We start from the raw sequence: 22,082 nt of genomic DNA on the forward strand, positions 1-22,082 counted from the left end.
TGGATGGGTATCTATAATAGAGATGGTTGCATTTTAAATCTTGCAATTTCATTAACTCCAATGTGCTTTAAGACTCGTATAGCTGGTTGATGAATCTGTATCGCCTTCCAAAGGGCTTTAATTTACTTGCTTTTTTTGCATAGGCATTATGGCAGCCATTTCTGGCACCAATAATTTAAATGTTCTAAAGTCGGTCTTCTTTTGTTTTAGCGGATAAGCGGTGTAGCATTTTGTTTGTTGTTTTAAATCCTTGAATAATTAGACTCTGAGTTTGAATTTATTCCCTTAAGCTCATGTTAGTTTCTTGGATTGACAGGGTTATGTTAAAAATGTTACCCCAAAAGGATGCTTTATTCTGCTTTCAAGGAAGCTAGATGCGAAAATTCTCTTGTCAAATTTATCTGATGGCTATATTGATGACCCGAAAAAGGAATTCCCCATTGGAAAGCTTGTGGCTGGATGGTAAATTTTTTTTAATCTTATTTTACTTTTGGTTTTCCTTACCGACCAAAAGATGTTTGGAAGTGGTGCTTATAAATCATGACAACACTGCAGGGTGTTAGCAGTTGAGCCTTTGTCCAGGCGAGTGGAAGTTACCTTGAAAAAATCAAATACTAATGGCACATCAAAATCTGAAATTAATGATTTTAGTAGCCTGCATGTTGGAGATATAGTTTGTGGCAAGATCAGGCGCGTGGAGTCATATGGTTTATTTATTGCTCTTGACCACACAAACATGGTAAGTAATGAGTTGTGCACTGTTGTTTCCAAATTTGTAAATATCAACAGAGTTCTTTTATAACCACTTTTTGGACAAGCATCATATATTTAGCAGGCTATGACTTGTCAACTTCCTAACACCTGTCTCATCTTTGCCCTCCTTTTATCTCTCTCCATTTTAGTTGGATGGTTTGTTTCCTTGTTTATTTTTATACTTGTTTTCTGGCCAGGTTGGACTTTGCCACGTTTCAGAGCTTTCGGATGATCACCTTGAGAACATCCAAGCTAAATATGGAGCAGGGGAGAAGGTTACCGCAAAGATATTGAAGGTTAACATCAATTCTGAGAAACTTTAGAAAAGAATATTAGGTCTGTCGTTACAGTGATGTTGAGATCTATTAATGTTAGGTTCTGATGTGGTGGGTTTGATTGCTAGTTTTAGGTTGAACAAGATTTACGTTCCCATTTGATGTTGTGGTTTAAGACAAAAATGGTTTTGTATTGAAAAACAAAAATGTTAATTCAATTATATATAAATAAATATAAATATTTTTTTAACATTGAAAATTTTACTAAATAAATCAATATTTAATCTTTACATGAGTTAAATTTATAAATTAACTAATAAATATATTTATTTTACTATTAACTCAATCACATAAAACCTAAATCAAATATAATTTTTTAAGAAGTAATTTAAGTATTTATATATGTGCATAAACAAATATAATTGAAGAACTCGAAAAATACTCATTTGCTTAAATCATCAATTGAACTAATTAATACTTATTATTTTTTGTTTATTTGATTTCTTAATAGTTCAGCTGAATTTATAAATCTATCAGTACATTTGATTATTTTCACTAATAATTTAACTTATTAAAAAGAGTTTACATTAATAAAGTGGTAAATTTTAATAATGTAGAAAAAAGAAAAAGAATAAAGAAACTAGAATAAAAAAATAAGAATAGAAAGGACCTAAAAACAAAGAATGAAAAGGGAGAATGAAAAAGACAAAAATGAAATTAAAAAAATGGTACACTGTTAAAACAACAGTTTCCTTTATAACAGCGTCCCGTGAAAGGGACCATTAATGGCAACAGTGACTCCAGACTCCTTTAGATAAAATGTATAATGCTATGGTTTGTTAAATTATAGATTGTGTTGGCAAAGTTTAAATATTTAGCATGTAATTTGATCTAGATCATCTAATAGTGTCATTTATAGTCAGCGCAAACTTGGGTGCTTATTTTCCTCTTTTCTTCATACCTTTTTATCAGTTGGATGAGGAAAGACACCGGATTTCTCTTGGTATGAAAAAATCATATTTTGCTGATGATATTGACAACCAAATTCACTCAAAAGAAGAGTCTGATGAAGAGATCGAAGGGAGTGGTGTCATGGATGATGGAAGATCAATAATATTGACAGACAACCCTCATGGGATGGATATTGAGTTTGAAGCTGGAGCAAGCTCTGTTCTTGCTCAAGCAGAATCAAGAGCTTCAATTCCTCCACTTGAGGTCACTCTTGATGACATTGAGCACTCTGATATGGATATTTTAGTTAGTCAAAATCAAACAAATAGTAATGAGGCAGTCACCATTGATGAGAAGAACAAGAGACTGGCAAAGAAGAAAGCAAAGGAAGAGAGGTCATTTATATGCTTGCTCTTATTTATTTTTAGTTCTGCCAGTCTAGGGATAGTTTTCCAGACTTTTAACTTTTTGCTTTACTCTTGAAAACTATCCTTTTTAGGGAGCGAGTAATTAGAGCTGCTGAGGAAAGACAATTGGAGAAGGATGTACCAAGAACTGCTGATGAATTTGAGAAAATTGTTAGGAGCTCTCCTAATAGCAGTTTTGTCTGGATAAAATACATGGCTTTCATGCTCAATTCAGCTGATATTGAGAAAGCCCGTGCTATTGCTGAAAGGTATAATTTTTACTAATGTGGTTGTTCAGTATATGTAGGGAGGGAAGTGAGATGCGGACATATGCAAACTTGATTGATATGAAAATTTCTGTCATGCTGAGCTTCTTCTTAGTAAATCTTATGTAGGATTTCTAGATTATTGAGACAGAACCAAACAAAGTCATCAAACTACTTGGTTTAAATTAGATTATCCATATTAACTTGTTCAATTGAAAAATAGAAAATAGGGGACAAAAAGCAATATTGACCTGTTGACTGTTGTCTCTGCTGGTTTATTTGGCTGGGTGATAGCTCATCAGCCAAAATTCCTCAAGACTCAAATAGACATAGGTTTGCTTTCCTGGATGATTTAGCATCTTTCTTGATCAAAGTCTTTAGTTTAGCATATTGGTTGTGGTTCATTATGGTCTGATTGAAATTCATATCTCCGATTAATTTCTTTGTATCCTGAAATTTCATTTTCCTACATGTAAACATGTCATAATTTCAGGTTTTAAAATTTTTTTTCTGCTTATTTTTCTTTGCATATGACCATTATTTTATCATTTTCTGAGACTCATTTTAGAGGTTTTAATGCTTATCAATTTCTTAACTTATATTAAGCATTTTTTTTTGGTTTGCCTCGTTGCTATATAAACTAGTTTAACAACAGAAAATATTGAAGTTATTAGAGTGGCTGTCCCAAATTAGAGATGCATATCCACTGCAGGACACTCTTATTTTGTAATTGTGTGTTATCTAAACTTTTTCTTCAATATTATTCTTTTCTTTGAAGGTCTTTGAGAACAATAAACATTCGAGAAGAAAATGAGAAGCTAAATATCTGGGTGGCTTACTTTAATCTGGAGAATCAATATGGGAATCCTGCAGAGGTAACCTAGAATCTGCAATGCATCTTTCAATTGAGTATGGGTGTTTGTTCCAAAATTATTTCATATCAACGTAACTTCAATTGAGATGTTATTTCAGGAAGCAGTACAAAAAATATTTCAAAGGGCATTGCAGTATTGTGATCCAAAAAAGGTACATTTTGCACTTTTGGGCATGTATGAGAGGACTGAGCAACATATATTGGCTGGTGAGCTACTTGACAAAATGACAAAGAAGTTTAAGCACTCATGCAAGGTTTTTGTGAATTCCTGTATCATATCTTCTTTTCAGAACTTTGAGAAAATCTTGATAAAATCTTGTTATTTACATATTAAGAATTTCAGGTTTGGTTGAGGCGGGTGCAGATGCTGTTGATGCAACAGCAGGATGGGGTTCAATCTGTTGTAAACCGTGCTTTACTATGCCTTCCACGACATAAGCACATTAAGTTTATTTCACAGACAGCTATACTTGAGTTCAAATCTGGGGTTCCCGATAGAGGGAGATCTATGTTTGAGGGAATTTTACGGGAGTACCCGAAGAGAACAGATTTGTGGAGCATTTACCTCGATCAAGTGAGCTTTTTTACTAGTTGATTTTTGGTTATATATATAATTTATATACATATGTATGTGTGCATATGTTACATTTTTCAATCAAACTTGACAGGAGATTCGACTTGGAGATGAAGATGTGATTCGTTCTCTGTTTGAGAGGGCAATTAGCTTGAGCTTACCACCCAAAAAAATGAAAGTGCGTATACTTTTTCTTGCATTTACAGCATGTTTGGGATGTTTGGGATGTTGCAGGATAAGCAGTTGTTTTTCCTTTCCTGTTTGGCCTTATATATCTGTTCCTTTTGCAGTTTTTATTCAAGAAGTATCTGGATTTTGAGAAGTCTCTTGGTGATGAGGAAAGAATTGAATCTGTTAAACAGAAGGCTATGAATTATGTTGAAAGTACACTAACTTGAAGTTATCCGGAACAATGAAAGTCGATAATCTTTACCCTCTATAGTGCAGCCAACAATAATTCAGAACTTAATGGGAGAAAAGATGAGTAGTGTGTTCGCCACCTACATTACATTGCCTTGGAAGCACCGAGGATATGAGTGACAGTTGCATCGAGGTGTGTTTTATGAGATGAAAATGTCTTTTTCCATAATGGCTCCTGTAGCCGTTCTGCTTTTGGTTTGTGTTTTCAAGTTTTTTTTTTTTTTTTTTTTCAATCAACATTAGGTGTTTAAGAGGAAATGGGAGGAATTTTCCCTGAAACATGGGTCGCTTCAACCCAACTCCCCACTTGTTCCGGGGCTCCCCCTTTACTCTCCCTGAACTTTTGGATACTGCAAATTTTGATCATTTGAGCTAATAATATCCAAATACATGTGCAAAGTAAACATGTATCAAAATAGCATAAATATCGTTAGAGAATCCTTGGTAATAGTCAATATCAACAGAGAACATGAATGCTATCTTCATCTTCATATAGAGGAAGAACCCGATCTATGGTTTCTTCTATTACTTGTATTTTGACAAAATACAGAAGGCCATTTCCCTCACCTGAAGTTCCAAAGTGTAACTGTTGTTGTAAGGTTTTTGAATCGAAAGAATGAAATATCCCTTGTATTTACAGATATCTATTGGCTACATAGAATCAGTAAACGATTAAAACCGCATCTCGGGGAATGTCTGTCTGCGGCAAAGAGGACACTGAAGATAGGAACTCTACAGAGGAAAATTGCCCTTTGTGAATCAGTGAAGAGGGAAAAAACCAGACATGCGAGAAGATTCAATTTCATCCCTTGGCTGTTAACCGGTTTCTACAGTACATATAACAAGGCATTACCACAATCTTCATTTTGATAGCAAAACTCAAATTGCTATAAAATGATCCTATTCCATATAAATCTTCTAAGCAACTATTTATAAAAAAAGGATGCACTCTTTTGGCAGAAAATCTTGTTTGGAGCAGTTTCAAACATTTTTACAAACATACAACTTAATATCATCCAGAGCCTGTTTACGGCACTGTATCTGAAGTTCTTGAATGTGACTCAGTGTTGCTCTAGCCTGCATAAAACAAAAATACAAACATAGAACCAGATGAATTCAAAAGCATTTACCAAGCAAAAAAAAAAGAAACATTTCCAGATAACCCAACAATGTTTCACCTGATGAGGACGCAATGAGTTGAGCAAATGGTGCAATTTCTCAAACATAAGACATATCTCCTCTGCACGTCTTGCATACTGTGATGGTCTCTCAACCAGAACATCAGCAAGCTCCAAAATATTTAGTTGCAATTCTCTGTTAAGCGACCTCAATTCCTTCTTGAAATCTAAAAATGGTGACAAGTTTCATCAATAAGTATCTCATATAATCCACTTTACACAGCAAAGAGAAAAATACTGATAATAGAATCGGATTATCCAACTGTCCTATAGCCACAAAATCCCGCTGAAAGAACATATGTAAGTACAAATTACACAAAAAATTCATTCAAAAAATGTCTCCTAATTTTCCACCTCATGAAATTAGATTACACTCAATAAACTTATTCTCTTCAGTCATAACTAATTTATAAAATGTTTGAATACCATACAATCCTTTTTACTTATCAACTATCCTCCAATGAAGCCTAAAAATCATCTAAATGTGGAAACATAATACCAGTAGCAACCATGAAACAGGAATGAACTCAATTTAATGATTTCACAAAATCAAAGAAACTAAAATGAAACAGCAGGAAATATAAATTACCAATATTAGGTCCTTTGGGAAAGAGTTGCCGTAACCGACGTTAGCGCAGTGAATGAGTAAAGATTTCGTTCACGCAGACGTCTCGGGGGAATCCAGAGAAAGGGCTCTTTTTAATAAAAAAATCTTTTAAAAAAGGTCGTCGTCTGCTACTAAGAACCTAACAGGACTTTTCAAATTTTGGGTTCGAAAACCTTTGGTCGATCGGGAGAAGAAAGAACGATCGAAGTTTAGACCGCTCACAGTAGTTATACCTATAGAAAAGTCCATCAGAGAGAAGTAAGAAATGCCGATGAACAAGAATGTCATACATTTCAGGAGCTAGATTAGTTGCCGATGAACGAGTAAGAATTGCCTCAACAAAAATGGATGCAATTGGACCTAAAAATGAAATTCAGGTTCGTTATCGATTAGGTATCAGTGGAAACATAAAGATAAAAGAGTTAACTAAGTATCAGATCGACCAAATTGAACAAATGATAGGCCAAGATCATGTTGTTCTTTGGGAATTGAAGAGGGGAGAACAAGCAAACATCGAACGATTCATTTCTGTTTCTTGTTATTGTGGAATTCGTCATCAAGATGGATTGCCTTACGCGGTCAACAAACTCATACTAAATGCTAGGACTTGTCGCAAGCAAATTCGGAGACGAAAGAAGTCTACCGAAAGCCCTTGGTACTTGTCTGATCAATCACACTGATAGATTCAATAGTTCACTGACTTTCTTTTTTTTTTTTTTTTGGTATTTCACGGTTACGAAAATTTAAAATGTGATGTATCAGTAAAAAAATTATTTATAAATGATTTTAAAAAATTTATTTATATTATTTAAATAATTGAATTAAATATTAAAATAAATCAAGTCATTTGAACATGTTAAAAGTTTTCTTAGTACGAGCACTTGAACACTTAAATTTATTTAATAAATAGATTTAATTTTTAAATATTTATTATTATTTTTATTTATTTATTTTAAAATATTAATGATTTCGAATAAATATGCTTAAACAATAAAAAATATAATTATTTAAATAAAATTTATTTAAATAATAAAATATAATTATATAAAATATCATAATTTTTTAAATTAATTTAATTAATGATCATTCATTTATTATAAATAAACTTTTTTATCTATCAATTTTACTATTTTTAATTTAAAAAATTTTAAAATTTTATTGTATCTCCTAAACATAATTATTTTTAAAATAATATTATTCACCCTCCAATCCCACATCTCTTTCTTTCTTTCTATTTCTATTTTCTTAAATCTACTGACAACTAATCCAGTATACGAATGGTAGGCCTCCTTCGCCACTCTACTAGTGGCTCGGCTTCGTTTTAGAAGCTACTGCTCCTGCCTCTCTAGGCTTCGCTATCGCTCATGACTTGTATTGTAGTCATAGTCTTCTAGTCAGCCCGGAATGCCTCTGTAGTCTTTCTAATGCTAATGCCTTCTTCCTTGCCGCCAATGTACGCTACTAGGAGGGTAAGCAAGCTACCTACAGCTCTTCAAATCCTATTGAATCTGATTAGATATGTCACTGAAACAATCCGTTCTGCCTCTGTTTTCTTTTCGGATTCCGAGGATGAGCCGGCCGATCCTAAAAAGGAGCCGGACGACGAAGCTTCCTCCTCAGATAAAGATGTCTCCGACGCTACTCTCCCGGCAAGAATAACTTTTCCTATTGTGATTTTTTTGGCGGTTTCGGTCAGGAGAGACAAAAGAGAGATGGTTTCTATCAGTGAAAAAAAAGCGGATACCGCCGTCCTCCCATGCTCCCACGGTCCGCTTACCAAGGAATAGAAAGGGAGGAGCCGGGGCCAGAGCAAGTTGGGTTGAGGTATAAAGCCGTAAGCGCAGTGGTAGACGCAGTTGCCTTCGATTGAAGGCCGAGGCTCCGGTGCCGATTTAGGGTTTTGCAAGTAATCTTTGTAGAGCCTGCGTGGCGGGTACGCGGCTGTTGCCATCACTAGTCGGCCAAGCGACGACAGATTTGAAATAGAACAAACGGGCTCGAAAGGGATGGTTATATTCCGGGCCTGATTGAAAGCCTGTGGGCCCAAATTTGAACTGGACCCGAACGGGGTAATTCTGCAAACCAAACAGGGACAAAGATGTCCGGTTAAAAAAGGAGAGGCAGAGTTTTCAGTCAACGTAAAAGCCAAAAGGATCGTTAAAACGGTTAAATATAAAAGGAAAAAGAAGGGGCCCACTCTAATTTTAGCTTTTAGCTTTTTCAGATTTTCTTTTTGAAGCCAATTTTGAAGGTTAAATCCTTGAAACTATTTTACTTCCAATAAACAATTTTTTTCTGAATTAAACTTTCTTTTTAATTTATATGTTATCGTCAGCAGGTGATTTTCTTTGATCAGATTTCTGAACTCTTCAGCATTTGAAAATGATGGAGGTATTTCTCTTTCTTTTTCTTTTTATTTTTATTTTTTATTCTTTTACTTTTCGTGCTGTAATTAGAATTTGGTTCTTCAATTATGATCCTTTTAGAATTAGGAATTTAATGCATTTTTATTGTTTTTTTTTATCTTATTTCGTTGCCCGGAAATTGGGATTGTGTATATTGAAAGTTTTTGTGATTGGATCTCTAGAAAATTAATTGAGATTTGGTCAATATCAAATTAAGCACAAAGAATGAGCTAAGCGATTAAAGAAATTGAAAATTTTGTTCTTAATTAGGGTTGGATTATTCCTTTTCAGTTTTCATATTTATTTTAGGTTAGGATAGGACCTGAAAATCATTGTGTTTATGACATATTATTGCCGCGTGTTATAGAAATTAAAAGAATTTGTTGCAGTCCATCTTGCCACCATATGAAATTCAAGGTTTGTTGAAATAATTTATGAAGAATTTTTTTAATTTTCATTATTCTAACGATTTAACTTTAAAGACCAAACCATAATCCTTTGCTGTAAGTTTCTTTTCCTTTTTTTTTTTTTTTGGTGGATCTTAGTATAGGTAATTCGGGTAAAGATCCCAGGTAAGAAAGCCGGTGGCAGTGATAATTTTACATAGATTTTGCAGGGGATATTTAATTGACTGTTAGAAATAATTCTTAATCTGGTTAGGATATATGATGTTGATCCATCTTTGTTTTTGTATTAGAAGCTCGATCAATATGTTTCTTTGTTGCCAATAGGCTATCGGGGTTAGAAGATTTTGTCTGCAACTCCTTTTGGTTGCCAAGTAGTTTTTCTTATATGCTTTAGCTGACATCATTTTGTAGGCATCAGCACCTAGCACAGAGCCTCCTGCAGGTGATGTAGAACTTGTACCAGAGAAGATCAAAGATGTGAAAGAGGGGGGTCCTGCATTTCACTGTGACCTTTGTGATGTAGAACTAGTTTTCAAGATAGCTCAAGCGCTCCTCCCAGGATTAGCTACAGCTTGTGTGGACAATACAACAGGTGGTATTTTCAGGTCCCCTGGTTCAGTAGCTGCTGATATTAGAAAAGAGATGGTGGAGTATCTAACGCAAAGAAGTGAAACTTATGTGGCTGAATCTGTTGTCTTGGATGGTGGTCCAGAGGCTGAAGCATCTAACCATCCTTATGATATCATTGCTTCTCTTGTTGATGACTTTGCAAGTTCAAAGAGGAATTTTTTTAGTCGAGTTTCAGGATGGCTACTAAGTGAGAGGAGAGAAGACAAGATAGATGATTTTGCACAAGAAATGGAAATTAATGGGTTTTGGTTGATGGACAAGAGAGAAGTAATTGTACAAACTTTGGTGAAGAATATCGACTTCAAGAATGAATTTCACTGTGACATGAAATTTAACTCAGCAGATGAACTTGCTCTGCATGTGCCAACTTGCAGCTATAGATCAATGAACTGTGAAAATGAGGGGTGTGATGCTATATTTTCAGTTAATCAAATAGAGAAGCATGATTCAGTTTGCCCTTTCAAGATAATTCCTTGTGAACAAAAGTGCTCAGATAGCATCATGAGACGTGAGATGGACAGACACTGCATTACTGTCTGTCCGATGAAGCTTGTGAACTGTCCTTTCTATTCAGTGGGTTGCAAATCGGCCATACCTCAATGTAGTATTGAAGAACATCGTTCTGAAAACCTCCATTCTCACATGCTATATATTCTTCAAGGCATACACAAGGAAGCATCTGTGGAGATTCTAAGAGAACGGGTGGAGCAACTTGAAAAGGTAAGTCAACATGTGATTGTGAATTTCTTGCTCCCGTACGTTTTTTTTTTTTTTTTTTTTGCTTCTAGAGGCAACCAGTATCTAATATCAAATGATAGATAAATTACTATTTAAGCTCTGGATATCTTTCTTTGCCATTTGTAAAGCCATTCCATGAAACATCATGATGAAGGACTTTATAGAATTATCTAACATAACTTTTATGGCTAACTTGAATTTCTCACTCAAAACAATCATACTTGGAGAAAGTTTTACTAACCTGGTAGAACCAAATCGGCTAGCATGTACTTATATTACTGCTTAAACTTTGGAAGCAGATAACAGACGTTAACGGATGTCACATAAAAGATGCCTGCAAGATTAGGATTTCAAGATCTATACGACATTAGAATGAGTTGCTAATGCACATGCATTTAGCAGCCTTTCTTTCTCATATGGCTGATTGCTTTTCAACATATGCTTTATAGGCAGTAGGTGCACAGAGCTTAAATTCAAATGAAAGCTGCATATTACATCCACTTGTGACCTTGATTCTTTTTTCATTTTTATGTTACAGAATTGGTTGTTACATATCACTGATTGTTTCAAAAACCCAAACTTTGGGCACTTTCCCTTTATGATCACACATTGAACCTCGATGCCTTCACAATGGTTAATTTCAAGTGGCTTCTACTGATGCCACCACATTTTTGCGATACCACATGCAATTGGACAATTTTCTTATGTCTGGCTTTTTGTGATTAATTTTATTTTCACCAAACATTTTATATGATTTAAACACTTGAGGAAAGAAAGAGAGTAAAGCTCAACTTCAAAATCTGCAGCATAAACCATAGAGGAATGAAATGAAAGACATTTCTAACAAATTGCCATGTTGCTGTTCTGAGCCTCTGTTGTTAACATGTAGATGATAAACTTTTTGTCTCTTTTAGTCAAAGCTACATTTTTCTTTTCACTACAGGCATCCTCTCGTAATCTAGCAGACATCCGAGATGTGAGATCTCTGACATTCAGAGTCAAGGATCTTGATGCACAGCTTGGGCCCTTGGAAGTTTGTGCAACAAACAAAGTTGATGAAGAAGCCACAAAGACCACACCAGATCTTGAATCTCGGGAAGTTAGTGATACAAACAATGATACTGAAAAAGCTGCAGAAACTGAAGTCATAAATTCTGAAGCAGAGACTCCATTGGAAGTTACTCCAACAAGCACAGACAGTGAAGAAGCTTCAAAAACTGAAATCAAAGATTCTGAAGCAAAGCTGCAGTCATTAGAAGTTGCACCATTAAACAAAGATAGTGAAGAATCTTCAAAAACTGAAGTTAAGGAAGCTGAAGCAAAGCTGCAGCCATTAGAAGATGCTACAACAAGCAAAGAAATTGAAGAAGCTCCAGAAAGGACAGTCAATCATTCTGAAGCAATGCCTTCATCATTAGAAGTTACTCCAACTGACAAAGTTAATGAAGCATCAACAGAGAATTCAATCAAGGATTCGGAAGTTAGCACAACGAACAAAACTAGTGAAGGTGGTAAAGGGACTTCAAACCATTTTCCTAACAAAGTTGAAAGCTAATGTCCGACTCGTTGGCTAAGATGACATGAAGAAATCTTCTGCCTCTCCAATATATTACTGCATGTGGATTTTTCCTTATATTCTTTCCCTTTGTTGAATTTTGGGGGTTATATTCTATACCCCTCAACCTTTTTGTTGGCTTACATTTCTTTTTTAGCATACTTTTCATTACAATTTTGAGAGATTAAAGAGGAAACTTGGTTCTTCTCAAGGGTGTAAATGATACATTATTATTCCTAAGTTATTTGGGTTCGATTCGAATAAAACTTGAATTCGGTTTGATTATTATCGAGTCGAGCTAGAGTAGCTCGACTCATCGATCGAATCGAGTTTGAATATTTTTATATCCGACTCAAATAACTCGCGAGCCTAATTGAGCTTTTATATTTAAATATTTTTTATTATTTTAATTAATAAAATATTTCGAATTTGAGTTCAAATATAAATAATAGAATTTTTGTCGAGTTTAAGAATTGAGCTTATTTTTACATATTAATCGAGCTTAATCGAGTAAGCTTGAATAATTCAATTTCGATCATGAATCGAACTCGAGTTAAAAAAATAAAACTTAATCGATTTTAAACAGAATATCGAATCGTAAGTTGAGGGTTGAGCTTAAACTTCTTATCGTATTAACTCGACTTGATTTAATTACACTCTTAGTTCTTCTCTTCCATTAAAAGAATTTCACGGGGGAGAACCAGCTTGGACACATCTATCTGTTGAAAGTAATCTATTATTTTCCGCTTGGACACTTTGAAGAATATCTACTCATTGATTTTTATTCTTTTTGGATAGATGATATTAAGTTAATTGTTTTTTTGTCTTTCATAAATTTTATCTGTTTATCTCAAAATTCGAATTCATTATTTTATTTTTAAAATTAAATCTTAAAACTTAATGGAGGAAATGTATTTTTAGGTGATGTGATAATTTTAAACAGAAGAAAAGAATATACAAAAATAATATAATTTAAAATTTTAATAAAAATTATACATAAATTTAATAAAAACAACAAAAAAATATGTGTCTTGCAGTTGTCTGTCAACGAAAATATATATGACATTGTAATTTTCATGTTTTAATGTTTAAATTACACTGAAATTGATGCATCGAATGAGGATTTGATTTTCCTGTGATCCACCAATCAATCAAAATATGATTTATATCATCAGTTCCAAGCATAAATCCAGCGTGCTCCAAATCACCATCAATTACGATTTCTTTAAGCGATTCTAACTTTGATTTCGCTATAAACACCTTCTAATTCAAGTTTGGTTTAGATTTAAATTTTTACATTTGATCAGAAAATTTTACTTTATTTTTAAATAATTAAAATTTTTATCTTGTGTCTTTTTGGCCAAAGAAAAATTTTATCTTTATAATATATACTTTAAAGTTTCTTTTAATTCTAGTACTCAATTATCATATAAATACATAGATGGAACATAATCAAATTCGAAGATTAGTTCAAATAAAAAATAAAATCAAACCACAAGTGCCTCATAATCGTGGGAGTGGTGATCATTGAAGGATCAACGCAGTGAAAGACTTTGTGACAGACGAAAGAAGAATGTAGATGAGAGCTTTCCAGCTACCATGATTCACCCGATAACTTGTGAAGCAAATGTTTGCCACAAGAGGTTATGATCCAACTGCTACACGACAGCCATTGCAGGTTATTTGGTTTTTCAACTTACAATCCAACAAAAAGCTCAGATGCAAATTGCAATACAAAGGTGGAGGCGTCTTGGCCATTATTTTATCCTTCCACATTACGGATAGGTTAATACTTGAAAATTTTTAAAACATTGCAATTTAAAACAATGTTTGCAGTAAAGAAACATTGAATATATTGTATGAAATCAGGCCAGCATAGAAAAATGCCATAGCAAGTCCCATGGCTCTAGGATGGTCGCATCCATGGATGAAAAATACAAAATTCAATAATCGAAGTTTAACAATCGGCTGAAAATTTCGGAGTGTAAATAACTTTTGAAAAAAACAAAAATTAGCTTCAAGATTACTGCCATGAATTAACCACGAATTCCCCGGTTCAGACTGACCATGCGATTTGAAGCGTCCATCTGGGAACCTCTCATTCCATAACCCGTCCTCCCAGAATATCCACCTGTTACTCGTGACTGACCTGACCGATCCTTTGAATAACCACCTCCAGCAGCCTGTCCTAATGCCAATGGTCTACCACCAGCACCATATCCAGAACGTTGGGAACTACCTTGCCTTCCCTGAGTGAAGGAAAACTCTTGCCACCTACCACCAACAGCAGCTGCCCCAGCAGCTGCCCCAGCAGCATATTCCTGGTTATCTCGATGCCTTAGTGGCAGATCCAATCCAGCACCACCAATTCTGGCCTCTACTGCCCTTTCATTGCTTTCAGCAAGTACAGAAAGCTTCTCTGTTAACCGGAATGCCAAAGCCTGCAACCTTGAGTGCTCAACATCATGGAAGACAATGCACCCGGTTGGCTGGTCCCACTTTGCATGCAGTTCTTCATTTATCATCACTTTGCAAACTATACTATGAGTCTGGGCTTCTGAGAGGTCAAACATTTTGGTGAGCTGGTCCAAGCTTAGTGTATCATAGGATGAACAGTAAGTAAAAAGGTAAGTTCTCAAAGCCTCTTCCTTGATCTTGGCTTTCAGCATTTCAAGCACATTCTCTCGATTTCTAAGGAGCTTCCAAGCATCAAGAGAATTAATGATATCAAAGGCCTTCTGGAAATCTCCCCTGCAAAGAGCCCTGGTGGCAGCCATTACATGGTCCCGCACATTTTCAGGGGGACCTGTAAATGTCTGCCTCTCACTCACCTCAAGCAACCGCCTAAAAGTCTTACTTATCACCTTGCGTTTGGCATCAAGGATGTGGGCTGCCATGTTAGGCACCTCAAGCAGCATGGCACATATCAAATGCACAGCCTCCAGAAGCTCAAGGTTTATGTGCATATGGTAAGGCATATGTCGCCTCCTTTCCAACCTTTCCTGATAGAATCCACAGTTTCACATGTGTAAGTCCTTAAACAATTATATAATAGCATGGAAGAGCTCATAATATCGTAATGTTTCAAAAAATGGTATAATTTACATGCATTTAAGGCTGTCAGTAGCCACATATGGGTTTCTGGAAGCCAACTTTAACTTATCATCACAATTGTGCCAATGATTCGATATCTTTATCCCAAATTTTTAAAAAAAAATGGCAAGTAGCAAACATACTTCAACAACTAGATTTCCATAAGAGTTTGCCATCTAGTTGATGCTACTAGCCTACTATGTTTGTTTCCATAACTTAAACATCTAAATGCCTAATCTAAACATCATATAATGAGGATATCTGTTCAACTCCCATTGGAAAGAATACCATCTAACCAACTAATCAAAATATACTTATTAAAACTAATATCAATCAGAAATTTAACGTGCAAAACATCAAATGAAAAAAGTAGAAAAAAATTAAATAACAATGTGGAACCCAGTTAAAACAATTGGGGATTATAATCTGTCAAGGAATTATATGATGATCAGTACCTGTTCTGGAGTTTTCTCATGGTATCGACTTTGTGAGACACCTTGTGCAAGCAATTCCTTCACTCTCCCACCAGAGTACAGTTCAGAAAGGCAGCCATGTCCTTCAGCAATTAGTCCAACACGGAAGGCACAAAGTCCAACCTGTGCCATTGCCCGGTTAAAAAGTATTTGTGTTGAAACATCCATATGCTGAATAATATCCTGCAAATGACTCATCAGCAGCAAATCACGAGCGCTTGAAAACTCATCGAAAAGGGCATGGTGATAAATATCACAAAGCATGGCACGAGCTTTGGTCCGCTCATCTCCATTTCTGTATATGAGAAATACTAGGATATCCATTAATGCTCTGCTATTCTCAGGGAAGGTGGGCTTCCAAGACACAAGCTCTGGAGTAACAACAAATGCAGATGGACCCCGATTTTCCTCCACTTTAGGCTCATCACCAACTTTTTCTCCATCAGCAGCTTCCGATAGCTCAGCCAATTTCCTCATAGCATCATAAACCTCTTGAGGCTTATAATAGATGAGTTCAACACGCTTAAGAGCAACTTTGGCAGCAGATTTCAAATCACCAGTATGCTCTAAATACTCCTGGACGTTTTGAGCAAGGACCAAAAGCATAGGTTCATCTCTCAGTCTTTCAACATACTCACGCGTGTGTGGATCAATGCACTGCAAGCTCTTGAAGAACTCATTATCTATTCTCTCAAGGAAAGCCACCAAATTTCCCCAAACACGGATTCTGCCTTTATAATCAGCTCCCTTCTGGGTTTCATACTCATCAGGCTCAACCATATCATCAACCACAATGTTAGGGCACAGAACAAGAATGTCCAATATGACAAGCATATTTTGTACACACTTCTTCCATACATTTATAGGCATGTGTCCACTAAGACCTGGATTAACATCAAACTGTGCAGATATAACACTGATAAGAATCTCAAGCTTCTGTGCAGGAGTCTTCGCAACCCTTGTCAAGAAGGTGAGCTGCTCAACCTGTTCAAACTTTCCAGTTCCCTTCCTTCCCCTAGCAGCCACAACCTCTTTAAACTTCTTGTTAACTGTATCCCAGGTGATCTCACTAGGGTCCTTCTTAAACTCCCGATCCATCAACTTATCTTTCTTGCTCAGTTTCTTCTCCCAAGCCCCATCAGTAGCATCATCCTCTGGTTCTTCCACCTCATCTTCCTCATCGCTAGACTCGGCAATCTGTGATGGATCCTCAAACTCAGAGCCAGTTCCATCAGATTCCTCATCTTCATCCTCATCTTGAAACTTCTCCTCCTCACTCTCAGGACTCTCCCTATACTTATTAATCAATTCCTCATACAGCTTATTACTCTTCTTCAGCTTTTGTTTCATCGAATTCAAAGCCTTGTGATTACTACTACTCATTTTCTTTTTTGCTTCCTTATTAGACAAAGCTTCTGCTAAGAAATCCTCCAACATAACAAGACACTTAATATAAAGATTTGGAACTCTGTCCGACTTGGTAACACGCATAACCTTCTCCAGCTGTTTATTGATCTTATCAAAACTCTCTTGCAAGCTAACCCAGTCATTGATTTTCATTGCATTTTTCATCTGGTCAACCGTAACTGTCATCTCTTCAAACCGCTTATCTTTAGCGGATCTAACCACTCTCTTTTGCCCATCTGAACCATCACTATCAGTAGCATTCCCTTGTAGATATCGGCTTCCAGCAGCAGTGGCCGTGGTTTCCCCAGCTCCCCCTTTCTCAGTTTCGTCCTCAATATCAGTATCATCTTCCTCAGTGTCACTACCACCCTTTTGTAAATTGGCAATAAGTAGATAGTTATCAGAATTCAGCAAAAATATCTAACCTTCCACTAGAATATTAGGTAAAGGCTATATATTTCAAATTCAAACGTCCAGAGATAAACAAAAACAAACCTGAGTCCAGAATCGGGATGCCATTGTCTTTTTCTTCTTTAAGTTAAATTAGTTGAAAGCTGCAAAAAGAAAAAAAATCAAACTTTTTCAAAACTATATATATGATAGGCTGGATCGAACGAAGAATAAGCTTAAAATTAGCAATAATCAAATTTCGAACCTATCAATTCCGTTGAACAATTCAGGAAAAATATTCAAAATTTTCAATATTCACATGAAAAAAGATTTTTTTTCTTTATTTTCAGTTAATTTAACAACTAGAAAATTTTAAACGCCTACGAAACAAGGAAACCGTATCGACAGCAGAAAATTCAAAAACAAAGAAAAAAAGTTGACGGCTGAAGCACCTGTTTTAACAGGAGAAATAAGAGTTAGCTGGATGCCGAAGGAGCGATGCGTTTCACCGGAAAGTTAATTGATCTGAGCTTTTAATGTAAATCGCTGGAGACTAGCGACAGGTTCTGAAAGATAATTGAGTGAACTGAACTTAATAAGTAAAAAGAAAACAAGTAACTATAATAAATAAGGCAATAAGTTGGGCTGGGTCTAACAAATTTAAATCTTATTGGGCTGATTAGTAGAAATTTATTTAAATTGCAATAAAGCCCAAAATTGAAGGGCTAAATACATTAATTATGGGACAAGTAGCCCAATTTTAAACCATAAGGTCTTGGGTTTTGGAATTTTGGTTGAATATTTAAAAATTAGACAAAAAAGAGTTCAGAAGATAATTTTTTAATTTAATTAAAATTCACACATTTTGTTAATTTTCACAATTATATATGCATATTTATATAATACATACCATAATCTTATTGATTCGATCTATAATTTCAACAATGATATTTAAATTTCTTTAAAAAATAAAAGCAATAATATACTTATTCTAAACCCTATAAAATCAAACAACTTTGGATTTTTTTTAGACAATGAAATGATAATATTTTCTTACCAAGTATGCAATAATGCAAAAGAAATGACCGAATTAAAACATGGATTAATCCCTAATTATTTAAAACAATAGAAAGTAGTAAAATTTTTAACAATTAGTTATATTCTAATTCAACATTCAAAACTTGAATTTTACGCTTGGATATTGTTTGGATTCTAAGAAAGAGACAAAAAAGAAAGAAAATAAAGAAAGTTATTTGTGGAAAATCGGATTTTCCAAGTACAAATAGAAGGGAAAGTTACTAAGTGGAAGGATTTGCAGTTTTGGGTGTTTTAATTGGATCTTAACAGAGTTTTTCTAGTCAAAACTGTGGTTTCTCCTTTGACCAAGTAGTTGGGATTGGAGTGGGAAATTTCAATATTATTCAAAGGAATGGAAAAGGAAAGTGCTAAGAAAGTCACTAAGTCAGAGACGACTCGAGCTTGTTACTACATTTGATTTTGAACAAGTCTATGTATTTATTCTCCTCATTTTCAGTTTGTAAAGAGTAAATTTTGGGTTAAAAAGTCGGGTCTCTCTCTGTTTGGTTATTCCAATTTCCAGCCCCTCGTAAACGTTGGAATTTTTTAGAACTTTTAAGGGATGGAATTGGTAACAGTTTGAATATTTGATATTTTGCATACATTTTGAGAGCATTATTTATAGCATAACAAATGGTTTTTTATTTTTTTTAACTAATCTCATAAACCTCATTATTAATTTCAAAACTTTTAAATAAAAGGTTTATCAAATTGATTATTTGTTTAAACAAAAATAAATAAATTAGTCATTATTGTTGTTGCTATCAAAGCACGGTATATGATAGATGATTATTCTTAATTCAATCAAACAAAATCGATATAATATTAAATTTAAAATTTAATTCAATTGATTATATAATTATTTTTTTAAAAAATGATATCTAAAAAATTTAAATTCGAATTTAACATATGTAAATTTTTTTCTTATTCTCAAACTATAATCTCATTTATATACAAAAGAAATTAATATGATTTTTTTATTAGTTAATTCTTTTACTAAATTCAATAATTATATAGGTTTGAAAACCGATTTATTATAATTCTTCATGTATAATTAATTTAATTAAAAATATACATATATTATAACAAATTGATATTACAATCAAAATACACATTTATCCTCCATTATAAAAAAAAAACGCAAAGTGTAACTTACTCAAAGTCTAAACAAGTCCAAATAAATGAATGAAAGAGAGAGCAAATGAGAGGTTCTAGAAGTAGAATTGGCGCAAAACAAATGGAGAACCAAGATCTGGTAAACGACCTTAGGCAAAGTAGAATGACACGAGGAAACCGACGGAGCATCGGATTCGGAGGCAGTGGGCAACGGGGGGACAACGATGTGTCCGTTGGTGTTGCTTTCAGACAAGCGCGTTAGACCATAAAAGAAATCTAATCCAGTTTTCGGCAGATACCGTAGATTCTGTTGGACTAAATTAAATCTAAGTTACAGCTATTTCTACTCTACTTCAAATTCAACAAATCCATCAAAACAAAAAGTAGCTAAAATTCTCGATTCAAACTCCATGTTTTTTTGGTATACATGCATTGGTCCTGTGCTTTCCTGCTACACTTTCTAGTCATTGCAAAAACAAATTCACCTTTCCACCTCCAAATTTTTTTTTGTTAGGATGACAATAACTCAAGGTGGGACAAATTTTATAAATTTTTATTTTATTCTATTTGAATTTGATTTGATTTTATATTTATAATATTTGAATTTAATATAATTTGATAAATTTTTTATTCTTTATATTCAAGTTTTATTCAATTCAATATTATATAAAACGATATTTGATTGGATACAAAATTAACAAAATATTATTTTTAATATAAATATAAAATTAAATAAATAATTAAAAATAATTTATAAATATCAAGTGAGGACAAGAAACTCTACCTGACTTTTTTTATTATTATTCAACCTAATTCGAAACTTGATTTAAAAAAAAAAAATCAATCTTATGAGATTGGGATAAAATTTATCATAAACGGATTAGATCATCATCTTCATTTCTTATCTTTTGGAACCTTTATTTGAAAAATCATATATATTTTACGAATAATAATATTTTATTTTATTTTATTGATGAGTTTTTCATATTGAAGTCAAGATAAAAATAAATAAATCTATATTACATGAAAATGAACCCAAAATAAAAAATTTATATAAGAGTTAGGGAATAGAGTAGAGAAACAATATCACATTGCTTTTAAACTATACTATAACAAGTTAAACCCATGTTTTGTTGTCTATTTAAAAGTAGAAAGCACATTTTAAAACAATAAATAAATAAAAAGATTACTCTATTATTTTCAAAGAATTAAAAGTATTAAATTTGGACATTTATGGATGATCAGAGAACATAAAGATTTTAACTTCCAAACACATATTAGGAATTTTTTCAATTTTGATACTTTTATTTAAGCTATTTTCTCACTATTAACGCAAAAAATATATAACAATTTAACAGACTAAATCACAAAAAAAAAAAAAAAAAAAAAAAAAAACAGTGAAATATCAAAAGAAAAAAAATCAATAAAAACTTTGTTCCAATTAAAAAGAGACACGTGGATGTTGGGTTAGAAGCGTGACGTACGGTTCGGAAGTACCACAAAAAAGAGGTTAAGTTGGCATGGAAATTCGAAAGGACAGTTGTCATCATTACATCACGCCAGCTCTCAACCTTGGTTCTTTTGACTCGATAGCAGAGCTAAAATCAACCGATTTCAATGCGCGTGAAATTTACTATCATATAGTAAATGATAAACTTCAATCTCGTTCTGCCGTGAACGTTAAACACGTGGAACTATTATTTTCTCGGTCAAAGATAAAATAAAAAACAATTTTCAGACAGATTGTACTGTGGAGTACAACAAATAGAGAGCAGGTACGGCGGTTAAAAAAAGAAAAATCCCTCAATCATAATTTCGTTAAAAGAACATTAATTAAGAGTACAAAAATAATAGTTAGAATAATGTAAATATAAGATGATAATTTTATATTGTTTTCGAATTTAAATTTAATATTTTTTAACTATTAATTCAATTTCAAAACTTCATAATATCTAAAGAATAAGTAATAATTTAAAGTCATTAGTCTTAGCCATCCATGATACAATACCCCTTCCTTCTTTTGTTCACCTAAAACCACAATTAGTTAAATAGATTAAAATCTAGTTAATGATTGTTAGCTGTAACATTATTAATTTATAATTTTTCTTTCATAAATAATATTAATAATTATATTTGATAAATTTAAATATTAGATAATAATACAATATAAAAAATATAAAAATAACATAATTTAATATTAAAAAATTTATATATAAATTTAATAAAAATTTAACATATCGATATTTATTATGATATACTAATTTTAATGTTTTATATATGTTTTGACTTAGAAAAAATATAACACGAATGATCATTCTTAATATCAAAAAAATATTCCTTTATTTTGAAAAAGAAAAGTAAATTATTATGATTAATAAAAAAGGAATCTCAATATAATTAAAAATATTATCATTTTTAAGTAAATGAATCTTTTTATAATAACCAAAGAATGATAATAAAAGGTTTCATTGGATATATTTTTGTAG

At 33.4% G+C, this 22,082-nt stretch overlaps 3 protein-coding genes and 1 pseudogene across 10 annotated transcripts in view; 2 read left to right on the plus strand and 2 right to left on the minus strand.

The window, feature by feature from the left end:
• The window catches only part of LOC111294559 (RIBOSOMAL RNA PROCESSING 5), a 25,519-nt gene extending 20,156 nt beyond the window's left edge, over positions 1 to 5,363 (plus strand). For 2 of the 7 annotated variants that reach the window (XR_016327725.1, XR_002690741.2), the window contains exons 31-41: positions 317 to 462; positions 556 to 739; positions 951 to 1,049; positions 2,001 to 2,374; positions 2,479 to 2,655; positions 3,431 to 3,527; positions 3,625 to 3,780; positions 3,870 to 4,100; positions 4,195 to 4,278; positions 4,391 to 4,653; positions 4,764 to 5,009. Coding sequence is in view for 3 of the 7 variants with exons in the window: in XM_089743879.1 (XP_089600005.1) it covers positions 317 to 462; positions 556 to 739; positions 951 to 1,049; positions 2,001 to 2,374; positions 2,479 to 2,655; positions 3,431 to 3,527; positions 3,625 to 3,780; positions 3,870 to 4,100; positions 4,195 to 4,278; positions 4,391 to 4,498 (1,656 nt within the window). In the remaining 4 variants the exon portion in view is untranslated. Of the gene's footprint in view, positions 1 to 316; positions 463 to 555; positions 740 to 950; positions 1,050 to 2,000; positions 2,375 to 2,478; positions 2,656 to 3,430; positions 3,528 to 3,624; positions 3,781 to 3,861; positions 4,101 to 4,194; positions 4,279 to 4,390; positions 5,010 to 5,160 lie in introns of those variants that run through there. The other 5 variants (XM_089743879.1, XM_022887930.2, XR_016327724.1 and 2 more) reach the window with 4 other exon arrangements.
• LOC111294884 (mediator of RNA polymerase II transcription subunit 7b-like) lies at positions 5,290 to 6,554 on the minus strand (annotated as a pseudogene). Its single transcript, XR_016327299.1, has 4 exons — positions 6,528 to 6,554; positions 6,288 to 6,444; positions 5,699 to 5,865; positions 5,290 to 5,597 (listed from the first exon to the last, which is right to left on the minus strand). The product of XR_016327299.1 is annotated as a mediator of RNA polymerase II transcription subunit 7b-like (transcript).
• A 930-nt stretch (positions 6,555 to 7,484) lies between these two features.
• LOC111294560 (uncharacterized) lies at positions 7,485 to 12,384 on the plus strand. Its single transcript, XM_022887936.2, has 4 exons — positions 7,485 to 8,556; positions 8,644 to 8,696; positions 9,529 to 10,467; positions 11,429 to 12,384. The coding sequence occupies exons 2-4, from the start codon at positions 8,688 to 8,690 to the stop codon at positions 12,038 to 12,040; spliced, it is 1,560 nt and encodes a 519-aa protein (XP_022743671.1). The 5' UTR covers positions 7,485 to 8,556; positions 8,644 to 8,687; the 3' UTR covers positions 12,041 to 12,384.
• A 1,476-nt stretch (positions 12,385 to 13,860) lies between these two features.
• On the minus strand, positions 13,861 to 18,000 carry LOC111295561 (eukaryotic translation initiation factor 3 subunit C-like). The gene is made up of 4 exons (XM_089743880.1): positions 17,856 to 18,000; positions 17,509 to 17,567; positions 15,589 to 17,382; positions 13,861 to 15,042 (listed from the first exon to the last, which is right to left on the minus strand). Exons 2-4 carry the CDS (start codon positions 17,530 to 17,532, stop codon positions 14,077 to 14,079), a joined length of 2,784 nt encoding a protein of 927 aa, XP_089600006.1. The 5' UTR covers positions 17,533 to 17,567; positions 17,856 to 18,000; the 3' UTR covers positions 13,861 to 14,076.
• Between the last annotated feature and the right edge of the window lie 4,082 nt (positions 18,001 to 22,082).

Source organism: Durio zibethinus, chromosome 14 (genome assembly GCF_047325235.1).
Source record: "Durio zibethinus cultivar Kanyao isolate XHJ-2024 chromosome 14, ASM4732523v1, whole genome shotgun sequence".
In the NCBI taxonomy this organism is placed as follows: domain Eukaryota; kingdom Viridiplantae; phylum Streptophyta; class Magnoliopsida; order Malvales; family Malvaceae; genus Durio; species Durio zibethinus.